The sequence below is a fragment of the Idiotropiscis lumnitzeri genome, chromosome 12 (genome assembly GCF_059441095.1).
Source record: "Idiotropiscis lumnitzeri isolate Australia: NSW breed Sydney's pygmy pipehorse chromosome 12, RoL_Ilum_1.0, whole genome shotgun sequence".
Classification (NCBI taxonomy): Eukaryota; Metazoa; Chordata; class Actinopteri; order Syngnathiformes; family Syngnathidae; genus Idiotropiscis; species Idiotropiscis lumnitzeri.
The window spans coordinates 18,154,015-18,173,018 of NC_142402.1; the positions used below are offsets into that span (position 1 = coordinate 18,154,015).

At 41.1% G+C, this 19,004-nt stretch overlaps 3 protein-coding genes across 4 annotated transcripts; 1 reads left to right on the plus strand and 2 right to left on the minus strand.

Annotated features, from left to right (window-relative positions):
• Window positions 1–211: 211 nt before the first annotated feature.
• On the plus strand, window positions 212–2,584 carry LOC148326333 (transmembrane protein 69-like). Its single transcript, XM_088311505.1, has 3 exons — window positions 212–333; window positions 675–717; window positions 1,597–2,584. The coding sequence occupies exons 1-3, from the start codon at window positions 308–310 to the stop codon at window positions 2,263–2,265; spliced, it is 738 nt and encodes a 245-aa protein (XP_088167631.1). The 5' UTR covers window positions 212–307; the 3' UTR covers window positions 2,266–2,584.
• Window positions 2,359–6,941, minus strand: ipp (intracisternal A particle-promoted polypeptide). Its single transcript, XM_088311503.1, has 10 exons — window positions 6,790–6,941; window positions 6,035–6,424; window positions 5,729–5,940; window positions 5,287–5,506; window positions 5,004–5,156; window positions 4,647–4,814; window positions 4,438–4,575; window positions 3,950–4,072; window positions 3,613–3,833; window positions 2,359–3,277 (listed from the first exon to the last, which is right to left on the minus strand). The coding sequence occupies exons 2-10, from the start codon at window positions 6,372–6,374 to the stop codon at window positions 3,053–3,055; spliced, it is 1,800 nt and encodes a 599-aa protein (XP_088167629.1). The 5' UTR covers window positions 6,375–6,424; window positions 6,790–6,941; the 3' UTR covers window positions 2,359–3,052.
• A 5,787-nt stretch (window positions 6,942–12,728) lies between these two features.
• LOC148326335 (phosphatidylinositol 3-kinase regulatory subunit gamma-like) lies at window positions 12,729–18,760 on the minus strand. 2 transcript variants are annotated; one of them, XM_088311225.1, is made up of 10 exons: window positions 18,395–18,760; window positions 16,442–16,553; window positions 16,238–16,336; window positions 15,971–16,151; window positions 15,619–15,735; window positions 15,374–15,516; window positions 15,120–15,296; window positions 14,740–14,814; window positions 14,460–14,630; window positions 12,729–14,354 (listed from the first exon to the last, which is right to left on the minus strand). In XM_088311225.1, the coding sequence occupies exons 1-10, from the start codon at window positions 18,447–18,449 to the stop codon at window positions 14,081–14,083; spliced, it is 1,404 nt and encodes a 467-aa protein (XP_088167351.1). In that variant the 5' UTR covers window positions 18,450–18,760; the 3' UTR covers window positions 12,729–14,080. The 2 variants fall into 2 exon arrangements, with proteins under 2 accessions (XP_088167351.1, XP_088167352.1); XM_088311226.1 differs by lacking the exon at window positions 18,395–18,760 and adding an exon at window positions 17,989–18,149.
• Window positions 18,761–19,004: the final 244 nt, after the last annotated feature.

The window sequence follows — 19,004 nt, forward strand, 5'->3', positions numbered from 1 at the left end:
CTGTGAGGTACGCTTTTAACCGCTTGGAGTTGCCATTTTGGAAAATGAATGAATGGACTTTAAAACGCCTCGAACATTCGTGTACAAACGATTATTTCATACAACACGACATACATTTAATTTTCAACATTTCTGGGACACTGTGGGGATATTTGGTCAACGTAAGCATTTGCACTCTTGAACGGCACATAAAACCTCCCCCGCCATAGACAGGCAAAGTAGTCGATAGCAGAACTTGCCTCGTTTGGTTGGTGAGAAAAAAAAACAGGACGATTTCATAGCAAGGTCGCATTCGATCAAGTCTGAAATGAACCGACTCGATTTCATAAGAAGGTAAGCTATCGTAAACACGAATGTTCTTTGTCTTTGTGAAATACAGAGAAATAGGAATTAATCAAACACCGATACAAAATCATGGTGACTACGACCCCCGGTCAAGCTAGGCAAAACGTCAATATCGACAAATGAGTGTTCGTGTTTTGAATTTAACAAATGATACATTCAACAGAACGTTTAAGCTCTTCATTTCGCAAGCGGATTGTTGCTAAACGATTGCTTGACCTTGCATTAAGTTCAAAAGTTGTTGACTTGAAATTCCGATTATATAAATTTAATACCGTGAACTGTACGTGCATTCTTTTTATACGTCTTAACATATAATGTCTATCTTTTAGATTCAAAATGTTTGGAGTTGCACCTCGTAGATGTCTCAATAAGGTGAGTCAATGTAAAACAAAACAAAGCAATTGGATTCATATTTTTCTATTAAGGCAGTGGCTCAGAAAGTTATTATATTTTTACAAGGGCCGGACCAATTAAATCGGCCAATTGTGTCTCTTCAAACATTGGGCGATAGTTGCCAATTGTTTCCCCCTTAATTGTATTTACTCGAAACAATAGTTGTACACAAGTAATAATGGTCTCATTATTTTTTACATTTAATGTATACCATAACCCTTTATGCGTGAATTTATATATAAAGAAAATTGTTGGTGGGGTCATTTTACAAAGCTGCCATTCAAACAAGGCAAAAATTAAATTTTTACAGTCGATGCTGAGGTGAGCAATGCAAGTTGTGCAAGCGTTTGACCGGTATGTCACTATTCTACTCATAACCTGAAGACACAGTTTGTTTAAGAAAATAAAACAATAATAGAATAAGAACATAGTGCAACCTAAATTAAACATAAACTTGTTAAATATGACACACAACCCCTGGGAACATTTTTGGATTAATGGCCGAAGTCGGCTGGGATAGGCTCCCGAATGCCCGCGACCCTCGTGAGCAGATCGGATAATGGATCGCCTTGTAACTTTATTACTTAAATGCATTGTCATGCAATGCATTCTGGGAAACGAAAAGGAAAGTTCGTTTTTTTTTAACAATATATTTAGAGTTGCCCCCCAGGGAATAGGGACCAGGCCGTTGAATGCCGAAATTGGGGGAGATTTTTTTTTATTCTTATTTCATGCACTATAAATGTAATTAATCAGCCAATTTATGGGTAATCAGTATTTTTTTTCTGCCAAAAAAATCCATATCGGTCGAGCCCTAATTTTTATTCCTAGTAGCATAAAAATATTCTGCATCCCCAGATTTCAGTGTGGCATTCTCGATGGATAGACAGCGGATCAAACCCAACACATGTTCAACTGGTCTCTCCGTTGTTGATCCCATCCAAACTGGCTTCAACCAACAAGCTGAGGTGCATCAAACCTATCAACTGGGCTGGCTCACGCCTCTGCCATTCCGACAAAAAGGACACCAAAGAACCTTTCAGTTTGACGGCCTTGACTCAGGCTCCCAAAGCAGCACTGTACCTTGGTTTCTCTGGGCTCATCCCATTTGTAACTGCCCCTCTCCTCATGGCGACCACTCAGTCCTTCTACCCAGAAGTGGCGTATGCTCAAATGCTGTACGGCGCTTGCATAGTATCCTTCCTCGGAGGTGCCCGCTGGGGGTTTGCCATTCCTGATGGTAGTCCCGCTCAACCTGACTGGATGAACTTGGGCAATAGCGTGGTTCCATCACTTCTGGCCTGGCTGGCTCTGCTCTGCAGGGACAATGTGGTCGAGGGTACCATGGTGGTCATAATGGGACTAGGACTGTCTTTACATTATGACCTGACACTGCTACCCGGATACCCAGCCTGGTTCAAAGCCATGAGAACTGTCCTCACTCTGGTTGCTACCTTCTCACTGGTTGCGACGCTGATCTTAAAGAAGCTCTGCGCTGAGAAGAAGCTAAAAAAGGTCACTGATTAAACATTAAATGTTTCCAATTGATCGACACAAAAGGACATTTGCATGCAAACATTGTCAAAGCATTCGTTATGACCATCACCAGAAATCCTAAAATGCACAACAGGAAGTTTATTTCACTGAAAAGCAATCAACCTTTTTTCTTATTTTTTTTTTTACAGCAATGCTGTACTTGTATTAGGATTGGTAGGGGGCAACTATGGTGGATTGAAGCTTGGTTTGTTTGACCCAAAGTGTAAAAAAAAAAAAAAAAAAAACATTGAGTGAATGCAAACAAATTAGTTTTATCCATCAGTATGAAAAGAATCCAGTAGTAACCGCGCAGGCTTTGCAAATGAGTGTCCTTCTCTCTCATCGATAAATCGGCTCAAATGGTTTGATAGCACCGCACACGCTGTCGATGATTTTTAAGAGAGTGAGAAAAAAATTAACAAGAAGTGGTTACATATCTGATCCCAAAACAATGCACAGTCCTCACAGGCATGAACGAAAAAAAAAATAAAAAAAGTCCATGATGAACAAAAAAAAAAAAAGAATGAGATAAAGATTGTTTTCAAACAAACAAAAGATGAAGCATGTGGTCAATTGGGGCAAGTTAAAACCATTGAGGGTGGAGCGATTTCGGCAGAAACAGTCGGGGCACTTTTCCATCACATCAGCAGTAACTCAAGAAATTAACATCAATTACATGTACGAATAAATAATATGCAGCGACGTGGAACAGGCGTAAGGTGCAGCTTTTCCTTTGATGCGGGTTCCCAAAGAGTCACGAGTGGAAAATTCCCGGCGATCAGAGCACGGCCAGGCCGCCATCACAGCGACTGGCGATCATGTTGCCGACTTCGGTCCAGGTGTCCAGGTGGGGGTCGTAGATCTCCACAGAGTCGATTGTCACGGGGGCTGAGAAGGTCCTACTGGCGGCCCTTCCTCCGACGGCGTACAACAACCCGTTAACAGCTGACACTGACGCTCCAGCTCGCGCTGTGGACATGGGGGCCACTTCCAACCACTTCTCCTGGAAAAAACAGACGCACACCGGTGTGAACTAGTGATGGGTAAACGAAGCTTCAAATCTGCTTCATGAACCAGTTGTAGTATTTTTGGACTCCTGTAGATGGCACTCTCGGTTCAACATTGGCCGGAAAGCTCATTGACTTGCCGTTTTTTAAACCCTTTATTTAAACCAACAGTGCCCTCTAGAGGACTCAAAAATACAACAACTGCTTCATGAAGCAAATTTGAAGCTTCATTTTCCCATCACTAGTGTGAACTATTCATCAATTAACCTTTGTTGAATTTTTAGGAATTTGGCACATTATGTCTATGAATCAAGTGGTGTTGAGAGGTGACCTGCTCTGGACAATATTTTTCCACCGTCTCCAAAGCACCCACGGCCTCATTCCGACCGCCCACTGCGTAAATACAGTTGTTGAGGCAGGCCACTCCCACATACGCTCGCCGTGTGAGCATAACAGGCAAGGCGGTCCAGCGATGGGTGATGGGATCGTATGCCTCGGCTGAGCGCAGCTCTGTGCCTTCATCGCTGATTCCCCCAATCACGTATATGAAACCTGAGATGAGAAATAATGACGTCATTGGAGAAATGTTCAAATCTTGTCTTGATGGTAAATGAATGTCATGGTCTTCATGTTGTAAAAAGTTGACATGAGCAAAGACATATACACACCTTGTAGCTCGCAGCAACCAAAATAATAGCGGGGAACTGCCATGTTGCCGATGACCTCCCACTTATTGTCTTCCGGGTCGTAACGTTCCATTGTGGTTCCAATCTCAGAGCCAATCCATCCACCTATAAGGGAAAGCATTAAATGCAAAGGATTTCATTATGATTGTTTAAAAAAAATGGTCAATTTGGACATAGTGCAGTCTTGATGAAGAATTAAAAAAATAAAACAAGAACCGGACCAGGTCGCCCCATGTATAGCCAAAATCAGATAATTGACACCCATTGAAATGCATTGAGAGAGAGAAAAAAAAAAAACGCGCATTTTTATATTTTTCTGCCAAAAAATGACATTCGCCTCAAAAATCCATATCAGTCGAGTCCTAATATTTTGTGTTGTACATAACACACCTGGAACCAAATCAAAGTCTTCCTCCTTATTTTGTTGACATCATTAGTAGTAAGCCCAACAATAATGTCGTGATATTTACCGAGCGCGTACAGCGCTCCATAGCATGAGCAGACGCCAACTCCACAGCGAGGGAAATTCAGAGACGCCACAGCAGCCCACTGTTTCGCCACCGGATCGTATCTCTCCGTGCAGTCAAAAATCATTGAATCTTTCTCTCCTGGTGAAGGAAAACAAAAATGAAGACTTATCGTGTCCATGATGTGACATTTATAGCGTCAGCTTCCTCACCTCCCACTACATAAATCATGCCCTCTAGTACTGCTACCCCCAAGCCGTTGCGAGCCTGATGCAAAGATGAAACCGTGGTCCAGTACTGGCTGAAGGTGTCAAAGCGCTCCACGCAACTTAACGCCCTGCTGTCACTCCAGCGACCACCTTGTAACCGTGTGTAGCCTCCTGCAATTAAAAACAAAATAAAATAAGCAAAAGTCCAGTAATTCAAAATTTCCTTCTTTAACACACACTTTAGATTTTTTTTTTTTTTAAAAGTGATATGACTTCATCTTGTACAAAGCTAGAACAAAACACCTCACTGAATTTAGTATAAGAGACAAAAAAATAAATAAAAAGATTTTAAAACGGTACCAATAGCATAAACGTATTTCCTGGCTTTTCTTCTCGGTCTCATCTTGACTTGATGTAGTTGAGTGTGCGTCTTGTCTTTTGGAGATTTGGTGACCTCAATGTACTCCTTCAAAAGGGTCTGCAGCGCCACCCTCAGGCTGAAGTCAGTCATGCCTTGATTAAAAGATCAAATAAGCAATTTACTAATAATGTTTTCATGAGGCATAATCCGTTTTAAAATTTAAAGAGGAAGCGGAAAAGACAAAAGTAAAAACTTGCTTGCAAATATTAAAAGTCTGCTCACCCTCGATGTACTTCAACAGCCTCTGTGGGGAAAGTAAAGGGAAGCGCACTGGTTCCAACACCTCAACCACATATTTTTTTCGCTTAGCCACATCTTGTAGAACCCACTCCATGGCCACAGTGAACACCTGGTACTCATCCTCAATTCTCAGCTCTTCGCTTCTTAGAAGCTTTACAATCTGATCCTTCGAGAGGCCGCTGAACTCGTCACCAATGCAAACCTAATGTGACGCAAATGATTGCGGAGGTTTACAAAATGAGCACGATAATACAGAGTGGCTAAAATAATTTTTCCCAAAAGGAATACATATTTTTTGCTGAACTTTGGAAAATACTTATAATTTGTTAAATGGAGCCTCTGAATTGTGATGGACACAACTGGGCGAACAATATCAGTCATACTGTGAGGTGTTGAGAAATAAACCAAAATAATTGTTTCATACCTCCAGAAAGTGAACATGGATATAGTTCTCGGAAAACTCCAGTAATTCCATGCAGGCAATCTGCTCCAGGAACTGAAAGATGCCCACACAATTGGATGGATCCATGTGACCCTTGAGAAACTCACCACAGATGGAGACCACCTCATTCAACTGCAGCATATCTGCTGCCAACATCAGTTCTTGAACATTCTCTATTGTCACATTAATAGTGCCTGATGGGAAAGAGAACACATTTGCATTAGATAAACTGTCTGTTTTTGTTTTTTTGCAGAACTTAATCACGTGTATCTCAGACTGGACAAATACCTGTATAAACAAAATCCAGCAAAACCTCAAAGACTTTAGTATCTACTCCCAGAATCTCCACCTCTTCTTTATCTGCCTCACTCATCCCCCCGGAGAAAAGAGCGGAAAAGTATGGGCTGCTGGCAGCGAGCACCAGCCGGTGAACTTTGAAAACTCTGCCACCGACCCTCAGCCGCACATCACAGAAATCTGTGCGGAGCCTCATTTTGTTCAACTGGGCCAAGATGAGCCTTGCGTAGCGGTCTGACCCCAAGAGAGCCTGCTCAGAAGCCTGGGATGCCATAACAGTTGCAGCATCACCATCACCATCCCATGTTGACAAACCTTTGCTGGAGGACATGACAGCTGAGGCAGCTTACCATGGGGGCCATTATTCACAAACCTTTGTCTCTACATAACACAAACAGAAACAGAAGGAGATGACTTGAACACGAAAGCAAATACAAATATCCGATAATACGGATGCCTGATTTTGTTGGGCTAATTCGCCCAAAAAAACATTTTGTACAATTTGCACGGATTCTTTAATGTTTAAATATAATAATTCAGTCGAAGACAACCACTTGGAATTATTTTGCAATCGCTACCTGATTTATACATCAACTATAAGGACCCACTTGGCAAAGCTGTTAGCATGCTAATAAATCGCTCGCCATGATCAAAATATGACACTGACCTGTGATGCGACTGCTAATCTGTTAAAAACAACGAAGCTCTCAAACCAAATCTATGATTCACAAACAATTTGCACTCACCCATAAATTTGTTTATGACGATGTTGCTGATAACTTCCTACACTCCACTTTTTTTTGTATTCGGTTAGAATCGATTACTCTGGTCTAGGAGTCAATCCCCAGTCACAACTAATCAATCGTTTAGGAGCTATCTGCTGGTATGGCAGCATTCGTCCGTTGTGTCGAATCCTAAATACATTATTGTATTTTTTTGTAAATAACTAGTTTGGTTTTGATCTGTAAATTACCATTTTCTCTGTTCTATTGTGCTTTTGCACTCGATTTGGGCTGTATAAAATACAAAGCCAGGTGGCAGTATTGCGCTTAAACAAAAGTGTACGACTTCGGTAACAAATGATTAAAAGTGTGTTAAGTATAATCATTGACAACACCCCAAAAGAATCCGTCCTTGTGTTTTATGTTGAAATATTTTTTCCTCGGTGTTTATTTTGGACATTCCTGGCATTCAATTTAACTATAATAAGCTCTTCTGCAGCAGACCTGACCACGCCCACAGGCTTTTTGTATTTACGTAATTAGTGCTAATGGCTAGTTGCATTTACTGTACCTACTTCTTACTGTATGCTTGAGAGGTTTTTGTTTTAGAAGTGTCTTTGTACTTTGTGGTAGACACCGTGATATCTGTTCTAATCACTAGGTTCATCATGCAATGCACTGTCAGGCTTTCATGAAATAAAATTCACACATATCCAATTTTGCTGATCTTAATTGACCTCTTTCAAAAAATCATGGATATATTCTCCCCTTGTGTGGTTATTGCCCAGGCACTCAAAATTTGTGGTGTTCTAATGAACAATTTTGCCAAACATGTCAACAATTGGAATTTGAAAGTTGTTGCACCTTTAATTATTAGTTTATCCTTTAATTATACAGTATAATGACCAGTCCCGGGTGTAAGCTGCCTCTTGCCCCAAGTCATTTGGAATACGCTGAATTCCATCTCACTCGTGGCCCTAATAAGAACAAGCGCTATTCAGATTCAAATTCAGAAACGTTTATTCATCCCATGGGCCATAGAAAATGGAGAGATGTAAAAGCCCACTTGAGTGTCTCCGTGCTCCCAGTCAGAGTGTCAAATGTAAAAATTTAAAACATGTGATTATGTTGTGTCAGTTGTTATAGTCGGGTTTATGATTATTAGGCTCTAATTGACTTTGAGCATTGGTTAGCAGTTTTCCCCGTGACAGGATGTAGCCTGCTGTATTTTTATTTTACGCCATTTTGCGGATTTAATTAAACGATATTGGCTTGAGGGGTTGGTCTAAGTGTCCTTCTGGTTTCGCTGCTCATCAGAAAATGTTAAAAGACGAACGCCTCTTCCATCCTGTAATCAGCCTTCAACTGAGTGTGAATGACAAAGTTGAGATGCAGGATGTTTTAATCATATTATTTGTTTCTGTGTAATGTGCCGCAAGGCTTCTTTCAATCAACAAGAGATGTAATAGACTGTAGCCAAAGAACATGCATGCGTTCTGTATGTTTGACATAATATCTTTAAAACACTTTTAGGTTTAAAATTATATAAAAAAAAAAAATTATATATATATATATATATATATATATATATATATATATATAAAATAAATAAATAAATAAATAAATAAATAAATAAATAAATAAATAAATAAATAAATAATAATAATCATCATACAAAATTCAATTTGGAAGTGCCTTTCAGGACACTCAAGGACACTGTACAGAGTAAAATACAAAGTAAAAACACTAATAGGGATAAAACAAAAACAAAAAAACACGTTCATACTCATTAAGCGGGAAAAAAAATGCTCATAAATAATTCTGGCGTTACCAGTGACTTTCATTGTTTGTGTGTGTTTTTTCATTGGTTTTTCTTTTTTTTTTATATTTGGAGAAGCAAGTTTTCATTTAAAACAAAGTGAATGAAAGCAAGTGTGATTGTGAACGTGATCCATCCAACTGAATATTTACATTTCAAAATGTTGCTTTTTTTAAGTTAACAGAACTCCCCCATTTTTTCACTTTGCAACATATTTTTTTTTTGCTTGTCATGGGTGCATTCATTATTTCCACAGTTTTTTTTGTCACCGTCACCATGTGATCGCTAATGTGATGACGTGGAAAAGACAGACTTGCTCGCTAAATCTCATGAGGTTGGAGGAAAAAAAGAAATAGTGTGAAGGCCATTCTATGGAAAGCGGTCACCATAATTATCATTCTTTATAAAAATGCAGCGTGTCTGGCTTTCTGTTGGATCCGTGCAGCCTCTGGCGAGACCACCAGGAATGAAAACATCATGAGATTTGCTTTTATAGGAACAGATAATAGATTAGAGTTTGTTGAAATGTAATTACATGCTGTAAGGTTTTAGTCGTACAATTAGGCTCATAGACTGTTTTGTAGGGACTAATTGTTGCTGCAACAAGCGCCGATTGCAAATAAGCTCGCAAATGAAAGAAATGAATGAGTGTACTTCCAACTGACAGTCCTGTGATACTGGACCATGGACACCCCCTCTTAAACTTTTTCCTAATCAATTTCAAAGCTTAACTTTAGCGAACAGATCAGTTGACAGATTCTTGCATGCTTAAAACTCTTTTTTTTTGTGTGTACTGAAGTCAATTGTAAGAAGTTTTCTATGTACCAGTTTTGATTAAAAAGTTCATTAAAATTGATAAGTTTTAGTATAAGAATTATTTATATATTTTTTATATATTTATTGGGTCCCTTCTCTGCAGCTGTAACCGCTTCTTTTCAGAGTACAATTATATATTGTGGGAATGTTTGTCCATTCATTCAAAAGGTCAAAGGTCACCGAGGTCGGACAAGAGAGCCTGGCGCACGGTCTCTGGGCTCTGTGACGACCAATCAAGTTCTCCTAAACCAAAGTGATCCGACCACGTCTTTACGTCGGTTGTTTTGTCACAGTGGAGTCAGCACATACTCATCCTGGAAAAGGACAGGGAGGGACCTTCCACAAACTCTCCCCGCAATGTTGGAAGCGTAGAATTGTCCAAAACGCCTTGGAAAACGAAGAACGGGCATTCTGAGGAAAACCATGGGGCCTAGTGCAAGCCCTTGAATTGCGTATTTGTTTTTAGTTCCAGACAAGCTTGTCGTTGTGTCTTCCCTTTCACGCTGTCTTGTATGGACCTTCGCTCATGTGGCTTTAGCTTGTCACACAGCGATGAGGATATTTTGCTTACGAGATAGCTGGAATGTAAAGTAACGACAACAGATAAGCTTGGTGGGCAAACGCAATATAATGAGCCGATTGAGATTGAATGAATTGGCAGTGCTAAATGAGTCCCTGGTATCTGAATTAGTGTCACCTTTAATCATTGTGATGTGAAGCTCCAAAAGGCGGTGGTCCAAAGCATACAGCTTTAAGCTTTTGGGAATATGGGAGGATGCTCAGAAACGTGAGGCAGATGTGCTAACCACTCAAACTGTCAAGACAAAATCGAATAATTTTTGACTTTCTACTGAAGTGCATACAGTATCGGAGTCTGTATTTACTTGTACGGAAATAAATTAGTGCAATCGGCACTTCTACTGTTACCAGTCTTTTTAAAAAAAGTTTTGTTGTTGTTTTGAAAGCATACTTTAACAAGTAAAATGGTGCCCACTGGCACCTTGTAGCCCCCAAGGGTTCCATGAGTAGCTCACGAGTCTGTTTTAAAAGTAGCTCCCCATTGATGGGACTTGGTGATTTTCCATGGAATGTTGTAGAAGTGATCGTTGGTAAATGTTAACATTCATCCATCCATTATCTAAACCGGACCACAAGGTATATATAGAAATTAAGTGTTACATGTTATTGGTAGGCTATAATTATCTGATTCATGCCTTGTTATATTATTGTTGATAATTATTTTTAAAATTATTTTCTACTATTAGGACTATCATTCCAGTGGACCAAATTTGACTAATTAAATAAACAAAGAATTGAAGAAATATTTTTGAGCAGTTGCTTGTTTTCTTTTAAAAGGACACTTTAAGATAAAAAAGCGTATTTTAAATAATTTGTAAACCTGCATAATGTAACTAAAATGAAAAGGCAGTTGTTTAAAAAAACACTTGTTTGTGCTTAACACGTAATATACAAGCTGTTGCCAAACTGAAACAATTGTCAAGTGTATAACTATGCCATGTGCTGTTATAGAAGTAGATTCGGAAGCGTGTCTTTAGTTTACTCGTTGCTTGGACAGGTTAGCAACAACGCTTCTTCCTCTCTTGCGCTATGAGCCATCCATATTGTGAGGTAATAAAACGGGGAGGTAAAAAAAAAAATTCCACTATCCACTATATCGATTCTTCCTTCAACATAGCAACTGACTCCGGATTGGATGACACGCTTCACGTTCTCGGCTTCCCATTGGCTGAGCGTCTGGCCTGAACCGGAGGAATCGGACGGAGACAGAGAGGAGGAGTGACGTGATTGGACGTGGCCGCGCTGATTGACTAAAGCTAAACCTATTTTCCTGAAAGCCTCTAAAGTCATTTAATGGTCCCTCCATTCTACATTCCAAGTGTGACAGCAAAACTAATTCGTCCTACTGCTCGCCTAGTTCGGAATTCTTTAAATGGATAACTTCAGTGCCCGGGCGGGTTCATGTGTGTGTGCGTGTGCTGACAAATGAAAATGAAGGACGAAGGAAATGGAGGAGGAGTAGGTGTGTATTATTTTTGAGAGGAAAAGGGCGTGGGGGCTGTTTTTTTTTCAAGTCGAGAGGGAGGGAGTTTGGGGAAGGAAAAAGGATTTAGTTGTGTTAGTTTAACTGCTGTGTAGGCAAGTTACTCTGGGAAGTAGCCAGGTTTGAGGAATATCTCAGGTTGCAGGAAATGTGCAAGGGCCCAAATGTAACCTCCCTTAAAGTACTAAATGCACATAATTCTTTAACATGAGTTTTAAAAAAAAATTCTATCTATCCCACACGTGTCCTCTTTTCCCAATTTTTAGAGTGACGGTGGGCCCAGCCGAGTGGTCCTGGTCATGGGACCTATCCAAAAGCTCTACGCTGACATAGGTAGGGGTGAATAATCCATGGCCTGGAACCGAGGCTCTCCTCGAGTACATCCCTGCCCTCTTCACCTTAATAATCCCTGCCTAATGTGGACCTTATGTGAAGGCTGAAAGAGGCCACATGTTGTTCTTGGTCACAGTGGTGTCAACTCGGGACACTTCCCTAATCAGTGGTCTCGATATATCGGTGTTTGTACAAGTGCTTTTGAGCTGAGAGCACTCTATGTTTCTTGAATTTTTTTATTCATTTTTTTTACATTATAGTGGTGTGTGATAAACCTCTGTTTCAATCAAGGCTTCCAAGTAGATTCTAAGCTTCAGAAACTGTGTTTTCATTGATGTGATATTTTCTTCTATCCTGAAATGAAATGATTACATGTTCAAAATGATCCAGATTTTCTTCGAGTGAGATAATGCGGACATACCGGGCAGGGCAACAAGTTCCACAGCACATCCTGCTATTGTCTTTGTCACTTCCTTTCTCTTCCATCTGTCCACAGTATGTCCTCCTGTGCCTTTTATGTCTACTGAAGCCAGGACAAAGCTTATTGGAATGCAATGGCTGCATAAGTTCCAATTTGCTGCCATTGGGTGGGCTTAAACCTCCAATGGCCAAATATGGTATTTTTTTTTTCTAAAAACAAATCAATCATATTGATCAGTGCCTATGTTGATATGTTGACTTTTTACAAATTGACCATTCTAAAGTTTTGCATTTTTGCTCTCAACGATGCAATGGTGGTTCAACAAATCTTTTATTACGGTTTTCGGAAAAGTAACGTTTTGGAGAGGATTCCACTCAATGCCAACTAAATGTGAATGATCTATTACCATGTTTTGGTTGCGCTTATGAACTTTCTGACATAAATCGGAATTTATTCAAGCATGTCCTTCTATGAGCAATTGGCCGTGGGGGAAAAAAACTGCACAAATGGTGTAAGATGACAAAACCCTCATCAGTTTATTGTCTTTCAGCAAGAAAAAGGTCAGGATCTCACATTGCTCAGCTTCACCCAAGGCATTTCCTCCATCCTCATTTGGAGTTTTTTTTTTTTTTTTAACTCTATGAGGCCAAATAGTCCTCATCCCAAGTAGGAACCTCAGAAATACATTTTAGTTTCTCAGTATAGTGTTTCTGTTTCACAAACTTGGGGGTAGGGGAGAAAAAAAAATGTGCCAAGTTTAACAGATTTCTTGCGCCATTAGTTCTGTAGGCTGCATGTCATGAAACACATTCATAGCTCTAGCAATGCCACAATTCAAGTAATGGAGGCAGGATACTTCCGGACCGCTTACCGTTTCAATGAACATTGGAGGCCATATCTTACCGACACCACCAAAGAGTGCCTTTTTTCGGCCCATGTCAAACCATTCGCAACAGCGCAACCTTCACACCACCGTCACAAATTGCAACAATAAAAATACTGTTGGATTGCACGTTCTTCAAGCTTTCATCTTGTGGCATGTTTGTAGAAAAAATATAGAATACAAAAAGCTTATACTTCTTCGAGTAACAGAATATAACATACAGTACTTCAGATTATGTTTTCATCAGCACATCAGCAGGTGTAGATAATTGCCCTTGGCTTGCCCAAATGCATTGATTGGGCAAAACAGGCGTGTGTTTTTGCTCTCCATCAAGTGCTTTGGTCAATGGGTATAACATTGAGTATGCTTTTACAATAGTTTTCTATAGGATGTTAATGCTACATAATATCCACTGTATGAACGGGGCAAATTGTCAAGATGCACCACAATTTTTCACATATTCACAAGTGGTATTTACCCAGAAAAAGGTTTGGTCCACCAAACCAGGATGACAGAAACAGCTTGTGTACAGCACCATTTTCTCCGCACCAATGCACTAAGTAGTAGTAATCGAATATGTTTATGTAACCTATTGATCACTCTTCATCGCCGATTCCGTTTTAGGCTAAAATCTCTGGCAACGTCAGCTCAGACGGTTAGAAGTCAATCCCAGATGCGGCATCTGCTGTCAGGGAGCAACATAGCGGTTGTCAACATCTCCACCAAAAAAAAAAAAAAAAACGTCCAACAAACAAACAACAATATATGAAGTACAATTTCTTTTTAGAAATATTTAACAGTCTCTCGAAAACTAAAATAACAGAAGCAGACATTCAAGTTCCGGTCCCACTTCAATCTGTGAAATTGCATTCACAAAAACTGATGGAATCACTTTAGTGCAACATTTTCAACAATGCACCTCGATGCAGTCGTTCTCCGCAGGGTACAGTAAACAAGTCCTTTATAGAATCTCAAGTTGCTTTACATTTCTGGAGCGGCCGGCGGGAGCCTCACTGTCTGTTTGGGAGTCTGTAAGAGTTTGTGCTCCTCTGCGTGTTGCGAAGGCATTGCGGTGGCTTTGGCGTGTACTGGATGAGACAGCCTAACATCCAGGGCGTCGTTGTGTTGCACTAAGGAGTGCAAGCGGTAGTGCAGGACAAGGTCTTTCAGTGAGCAGTGGACGTCGTAGGGCTCAGCAAAGCCGTAACCGTGCGGCGTGCTGTAGATCATGCAGTGCTTCACTTCTTCGTCCACTCTGAGATTGGAAAAAAAAAAAAACAACAAAGACAGACATCGGTGAGTGCCGAGCGCAAATATCGGGAGTCGATTCATTTGTGTGGGTTTTGCTTAAGAAACTCACACAACAGAGCAGGCGAAGCAGCCTTGCTTGCTGCTCTCACGTATTAAGAAGGTTCCGGGATCTTTCCCCTGAAGCATCTCTTCGGCTTGCGTTCTGCTCAGTTCGCCGACAAACCAACTTGCCTCGTCCTGATGTGGTAGATTCTTCTCGTCTCCTTTTAACACGTATGTACTGCGAATGCAACGAAAAATACATTTTCATTTGTATTCATCTGCATCCGATTTACTGATCGATCAGTCTTCTCACGACAGTTTCTTTGAACACGTCAGTTGATACGTACTCGTCAAGGCTGTCTTTTAGTATCCCGAGCCAGTCGTTTATGCGTTTCTGCCGTACACCTTTGTGATTGAGCCAGCTGCATGTCGAAAGATAAAAAAATTCAACATTAGCGATTTCGTTGAATTTACGACAACAACAACAACACTTCTTCTACCTCATCCGAGTGATGGGTAAACGAAGCTTCAAATCTGCTTCATGAACCAGTTGTAATATTTTTGGACTCCAGTAGATGGCGCTCTCTGTTCAACATTGGCCTGAAAGCCATGTTTTAAACCCTTTATTTAAACCAACAGCGCCATCTAGAGGACTCAGAAATACAACAACTGGTTCATGAAGCAAATTTGAAGCTTCATTTTCCCATCACTACCTCATCCTACTCACTTGAGATACTGGTCTCTGATGTTGCGCAGTTGGATTAGATCCGGCCGCAAACTGTTCATCTTTCTATCCGTCTCTCTGTAGTCCTCGACCTGGCTTTGTAAGTCTTCCTCCAGATGGATCTTGCTGTCGTAAATATCGCTCAGACGGCACTTCAGCTTCTCGTAGTTGATCAGAAAGCTGCAGTGAAGAAAGTCAAAAGGTCTGAATAACATTTCGGCATTACAATGCAAAAAAAGTATCATTACGATCGTCACCTCTCAAGGTCTTTGTCGGCTCCCTCGGATTGCTTGCTCCTCTCAAATTCTTCCCCGTAGCGCTCCTGTTCGCGACACTGTTCCTCAAAGATCATCATTGTCTCGTTGAACGCCTCGATTGCCGTTTGTTTCATTTGGATCTCCTAAAGTCAGAGAGAATCCAATTTAGAGGACACTCGTCATATTGATTGATTTTAGCTCAGACGTTTAAGACCACCGGAGGTCATTTCAACTTCAGTTATTACCTGCGAAGTCTTAGTGAAGGCTTCATAAAGGCGGTCAAACTCCTTCGATTTCTCTTGATACTGACAATGGACCTCTTTGAGCTTGCGTCCGGCGACGTCAACGCTGTTCTCCTTCGCCTGATGTGAAAAACAAAATCAGATTCATAAAGGTTAGATTTTTATTTTAAAAGTCCTGTTAAAAGAATTTAAAAAAAATCTGAAATACGTAGCAAGTGCTTTGTTATTGAAATGTAATCAAAGTATAACAATGAAAAGAGAGGAATACACAGATAAAAATTCCTCCCCCTTGTCTTTGGATTTGCAGACTAGCGACCGCTGCTAATCTGAAGTCCCAGTCGCAATTTCCACTAACCTGCTGGAAGCGAGAAACTGGATGCGTGAGCATCAGGTCCAGTGTGGCGTTGTACTCCACTAACGGATGGTGCTGATAGTGCCAAATAAGCTCCACCACCGAAGCGAACGTGAGTGGGTCAGAGAAGCCATATTTGCCATCACCGTGGTAAATCTTGATCAGTTTATTATGGCCATCTTTCCTGCAAGCCACAATTTTGTCAAATAATTTAGCGTAAAACAGGAAACAAAACCATTCATGATGCACCCTTTTTTTTTTCATTTTTACCTTAATGTCAGCGTAAAGTCTCCCTGCAGCTTTGTGGATGCGTCACGTACCAGGAAGGAGCCGTCAGGTGTGTCGCGGAGCTTCTCGTTCACCTCATCCCTGAGGGAAAATCAGTTAACAGATTAAACACCACGGCACATTTGAACAGCGAATTACCAAGCGATGGGAGGGCAAATGTTTAAAATTTAACCCCTCTTCTTTTACCTGGTTACATCTCCCCAGTACCATTCGGCATCCTGTAGCGAGTTGGACTGTGGGGGAAGGCAATTATTGTTCACGGCGGAAGACATTGGCTTTGTTGACCTAGGGGGGAGCGCTGTTGGGGGCAAAAATAAGAGAAAAAAAAAATAAAAAAAATCAAGGATTAAGACGATTCTTCGCAAGCTCTATCATTTTAAGAATATACATTAATCTAAAATGTCTTCAAGATGATAAAGTGTAATCAGTCACTCCACACCTCCTACGCATGCGAGAGTCACAGCCTTGCCTGGTGGCTTGTCAGGGACAAGCCCAGGCATGTTTCCAAAAGATGTCACATGCCTAGTCATGACTGACACCCAAAGGGTAGTTGTTGCACGAGTTTGTGTTGTTACGATTTTGAATATTACTTGCTCGCTATTGCGGTACGCCGTTCATTTTCCAACTGCAACACGATGAACGTAATGGTTAGCGATACAGTAAAATAATTCAGGCCGCTCTCCCAATATGTGACAATTGCAACAAGTTTGTTACATTATGATGTCATCATCGAGGTCGTGCCTTAACCGCACAATTGTCTACAATTTGAGCACCGTCTTTTAAATAGTTTATTGGCCAATTATGCTTAAATGCAGAAGTCTGAACTAAATTACATATTGAACTTCATGACCCATCTTGCTGCAATTACAGAAGTCTTGCAAAAAAAAAAGTTTATCCAACACGCTTCAAGGAAAAGAACATCTGCGTTGGCCAAAAGTCTTAAGCGTTTTCTTAAGGATGAAAAAGGAGGGCAAACCGCATCAAGAGAAGGTGAGGGGCGACATATTTCACATCAGGACAAAAGTGCCTTTCATGGGGCAGTTGGGCAGACGACAAGAGCTGCCTGTGAGAGGAGAAAATGTGGGTTTCAGCCACCATCCGCTCTCTTTTTCTGACCTTAAAATAAACAAAAGTCAGGTGCAGCAGCAGCAGCAGTTATTTGGCAGGCTAAAAAGCAAAAGCTGCCGCCTACTGCTGCTGGCCCCTGAACACCTTCCCCTTTTTCCTGTTGCCTGTCAAGAAATTTGTGTCCATTCCAAAGCTGCGTACCAGCCAGCAGCATAGAACCAAGCCTGAGCCAAGTCATTAGCCCTGAACTAAAGGAACGAATTCATCACGATAAAGCCTGATTTTGCACCATTGTACTCTTGACTCTTTCAAAGGCGTCATTTACAGGGATAGTCGTGTCATTGTTCGTTTCGATGCCGTGTCATTAAATCGGAGCATTCGTGGCCAATGTCGTTGTTTAGCTCAAACGCTCCGAGTGTGCACGTCAACAATTATGGCGCAGCAGCTTTCAATGACCAAGTTTTGCAAGTTGTCCCAAAAAAAACGTCGAGTACTGTGTAATACAAATGCAAAAAGACGTGCATGAAAAAAAAATATAAAAACTGCATGGTATGGGTCGTCTAACCCGCTTGCATCAAGCCTACTTTGCGAGCTAGCACTAATTAAGCACGGCTGGCTGCAGAGGAGAACAAAGCGGTCGTTTCATGCGGTGCCCGTTGACGCACCACATTTCCTTCAAAATGTTCCCCGTGCCTTGTCATGGGTGTCCTACGAGGTCCTCGCACGGTTTGCGAGGCTTCGGCGAGACTCGACGGCGTTGCTCGTCGTGAATTAGTCCGACGTGCTGGGACAAAAGAAAGGAGGCGAACCACTGCGCCTGGTCCGCTGAGGTATTACGTAATTGCCAAGCGAATTGCGCTATGCATGCCTGGGCAATCGCACCGAGGAGGCGCAGCACCACAAGACCTGACCATTCGAACGTTTTACTCGCAAGTACATACATTTTGGCACATGTCAACCCGAACATTCTTGTCACACCACACTATTAAAGCTAAAAAGCAAGTGAACGGGAGCTGACAGGCAATTTTAAGCCACGTAAAGACAAACAATGGCTGCAGTAGTTTGTGTTACCTGGTGGTGCTGGATCCATCTCGATGTAGAATAAACCCTCAGGAGGATAAATCATTCCCGTTTCACAAGAGTAGTCCAGTTTGCTGTCGTTGTCTCAAATTAAAAAAAAGAAATGGGAAAAAAAGGCAGAAAAATATGCACCTTTGTTCCTTTGCAACTGAGCCGAATTTCAGCTACTTTAAAATCAAGCCTGCACCGTCCTATTATTGATTCGACCAAAAGAAAATCCCCTCGAATATTCTGCTTACATAAAGCAATCCAATGTCCAAATAGAGAATGTCTGTGGACTTTATCAGGATGCGAATTGTGAGCCTGTGCTTTCTTACAGTACAATGCACTCAGCTCGTCTTTACTTCGTCGAGGAAGTCGAGCGACTTTAAAGGGCAGTTCTAACATCATCTTGGACGAGTCCAACCTGTTGTCATGTTAGGGGGGTGTATTTTCCGCGCGTGCTTCACAACCACGCGCAACAGTCGTTGTTGTATTTGTGTGTGGCAGTCAGAATCAAGCAAAAACCTCAACTGCAATATGCCACAGTTAAGTTTTAATTTTCGAATGGCTACGTCGTTTTAGAATAAATTCGCCCCCTTGCCTGGAATGGTACGTCCCA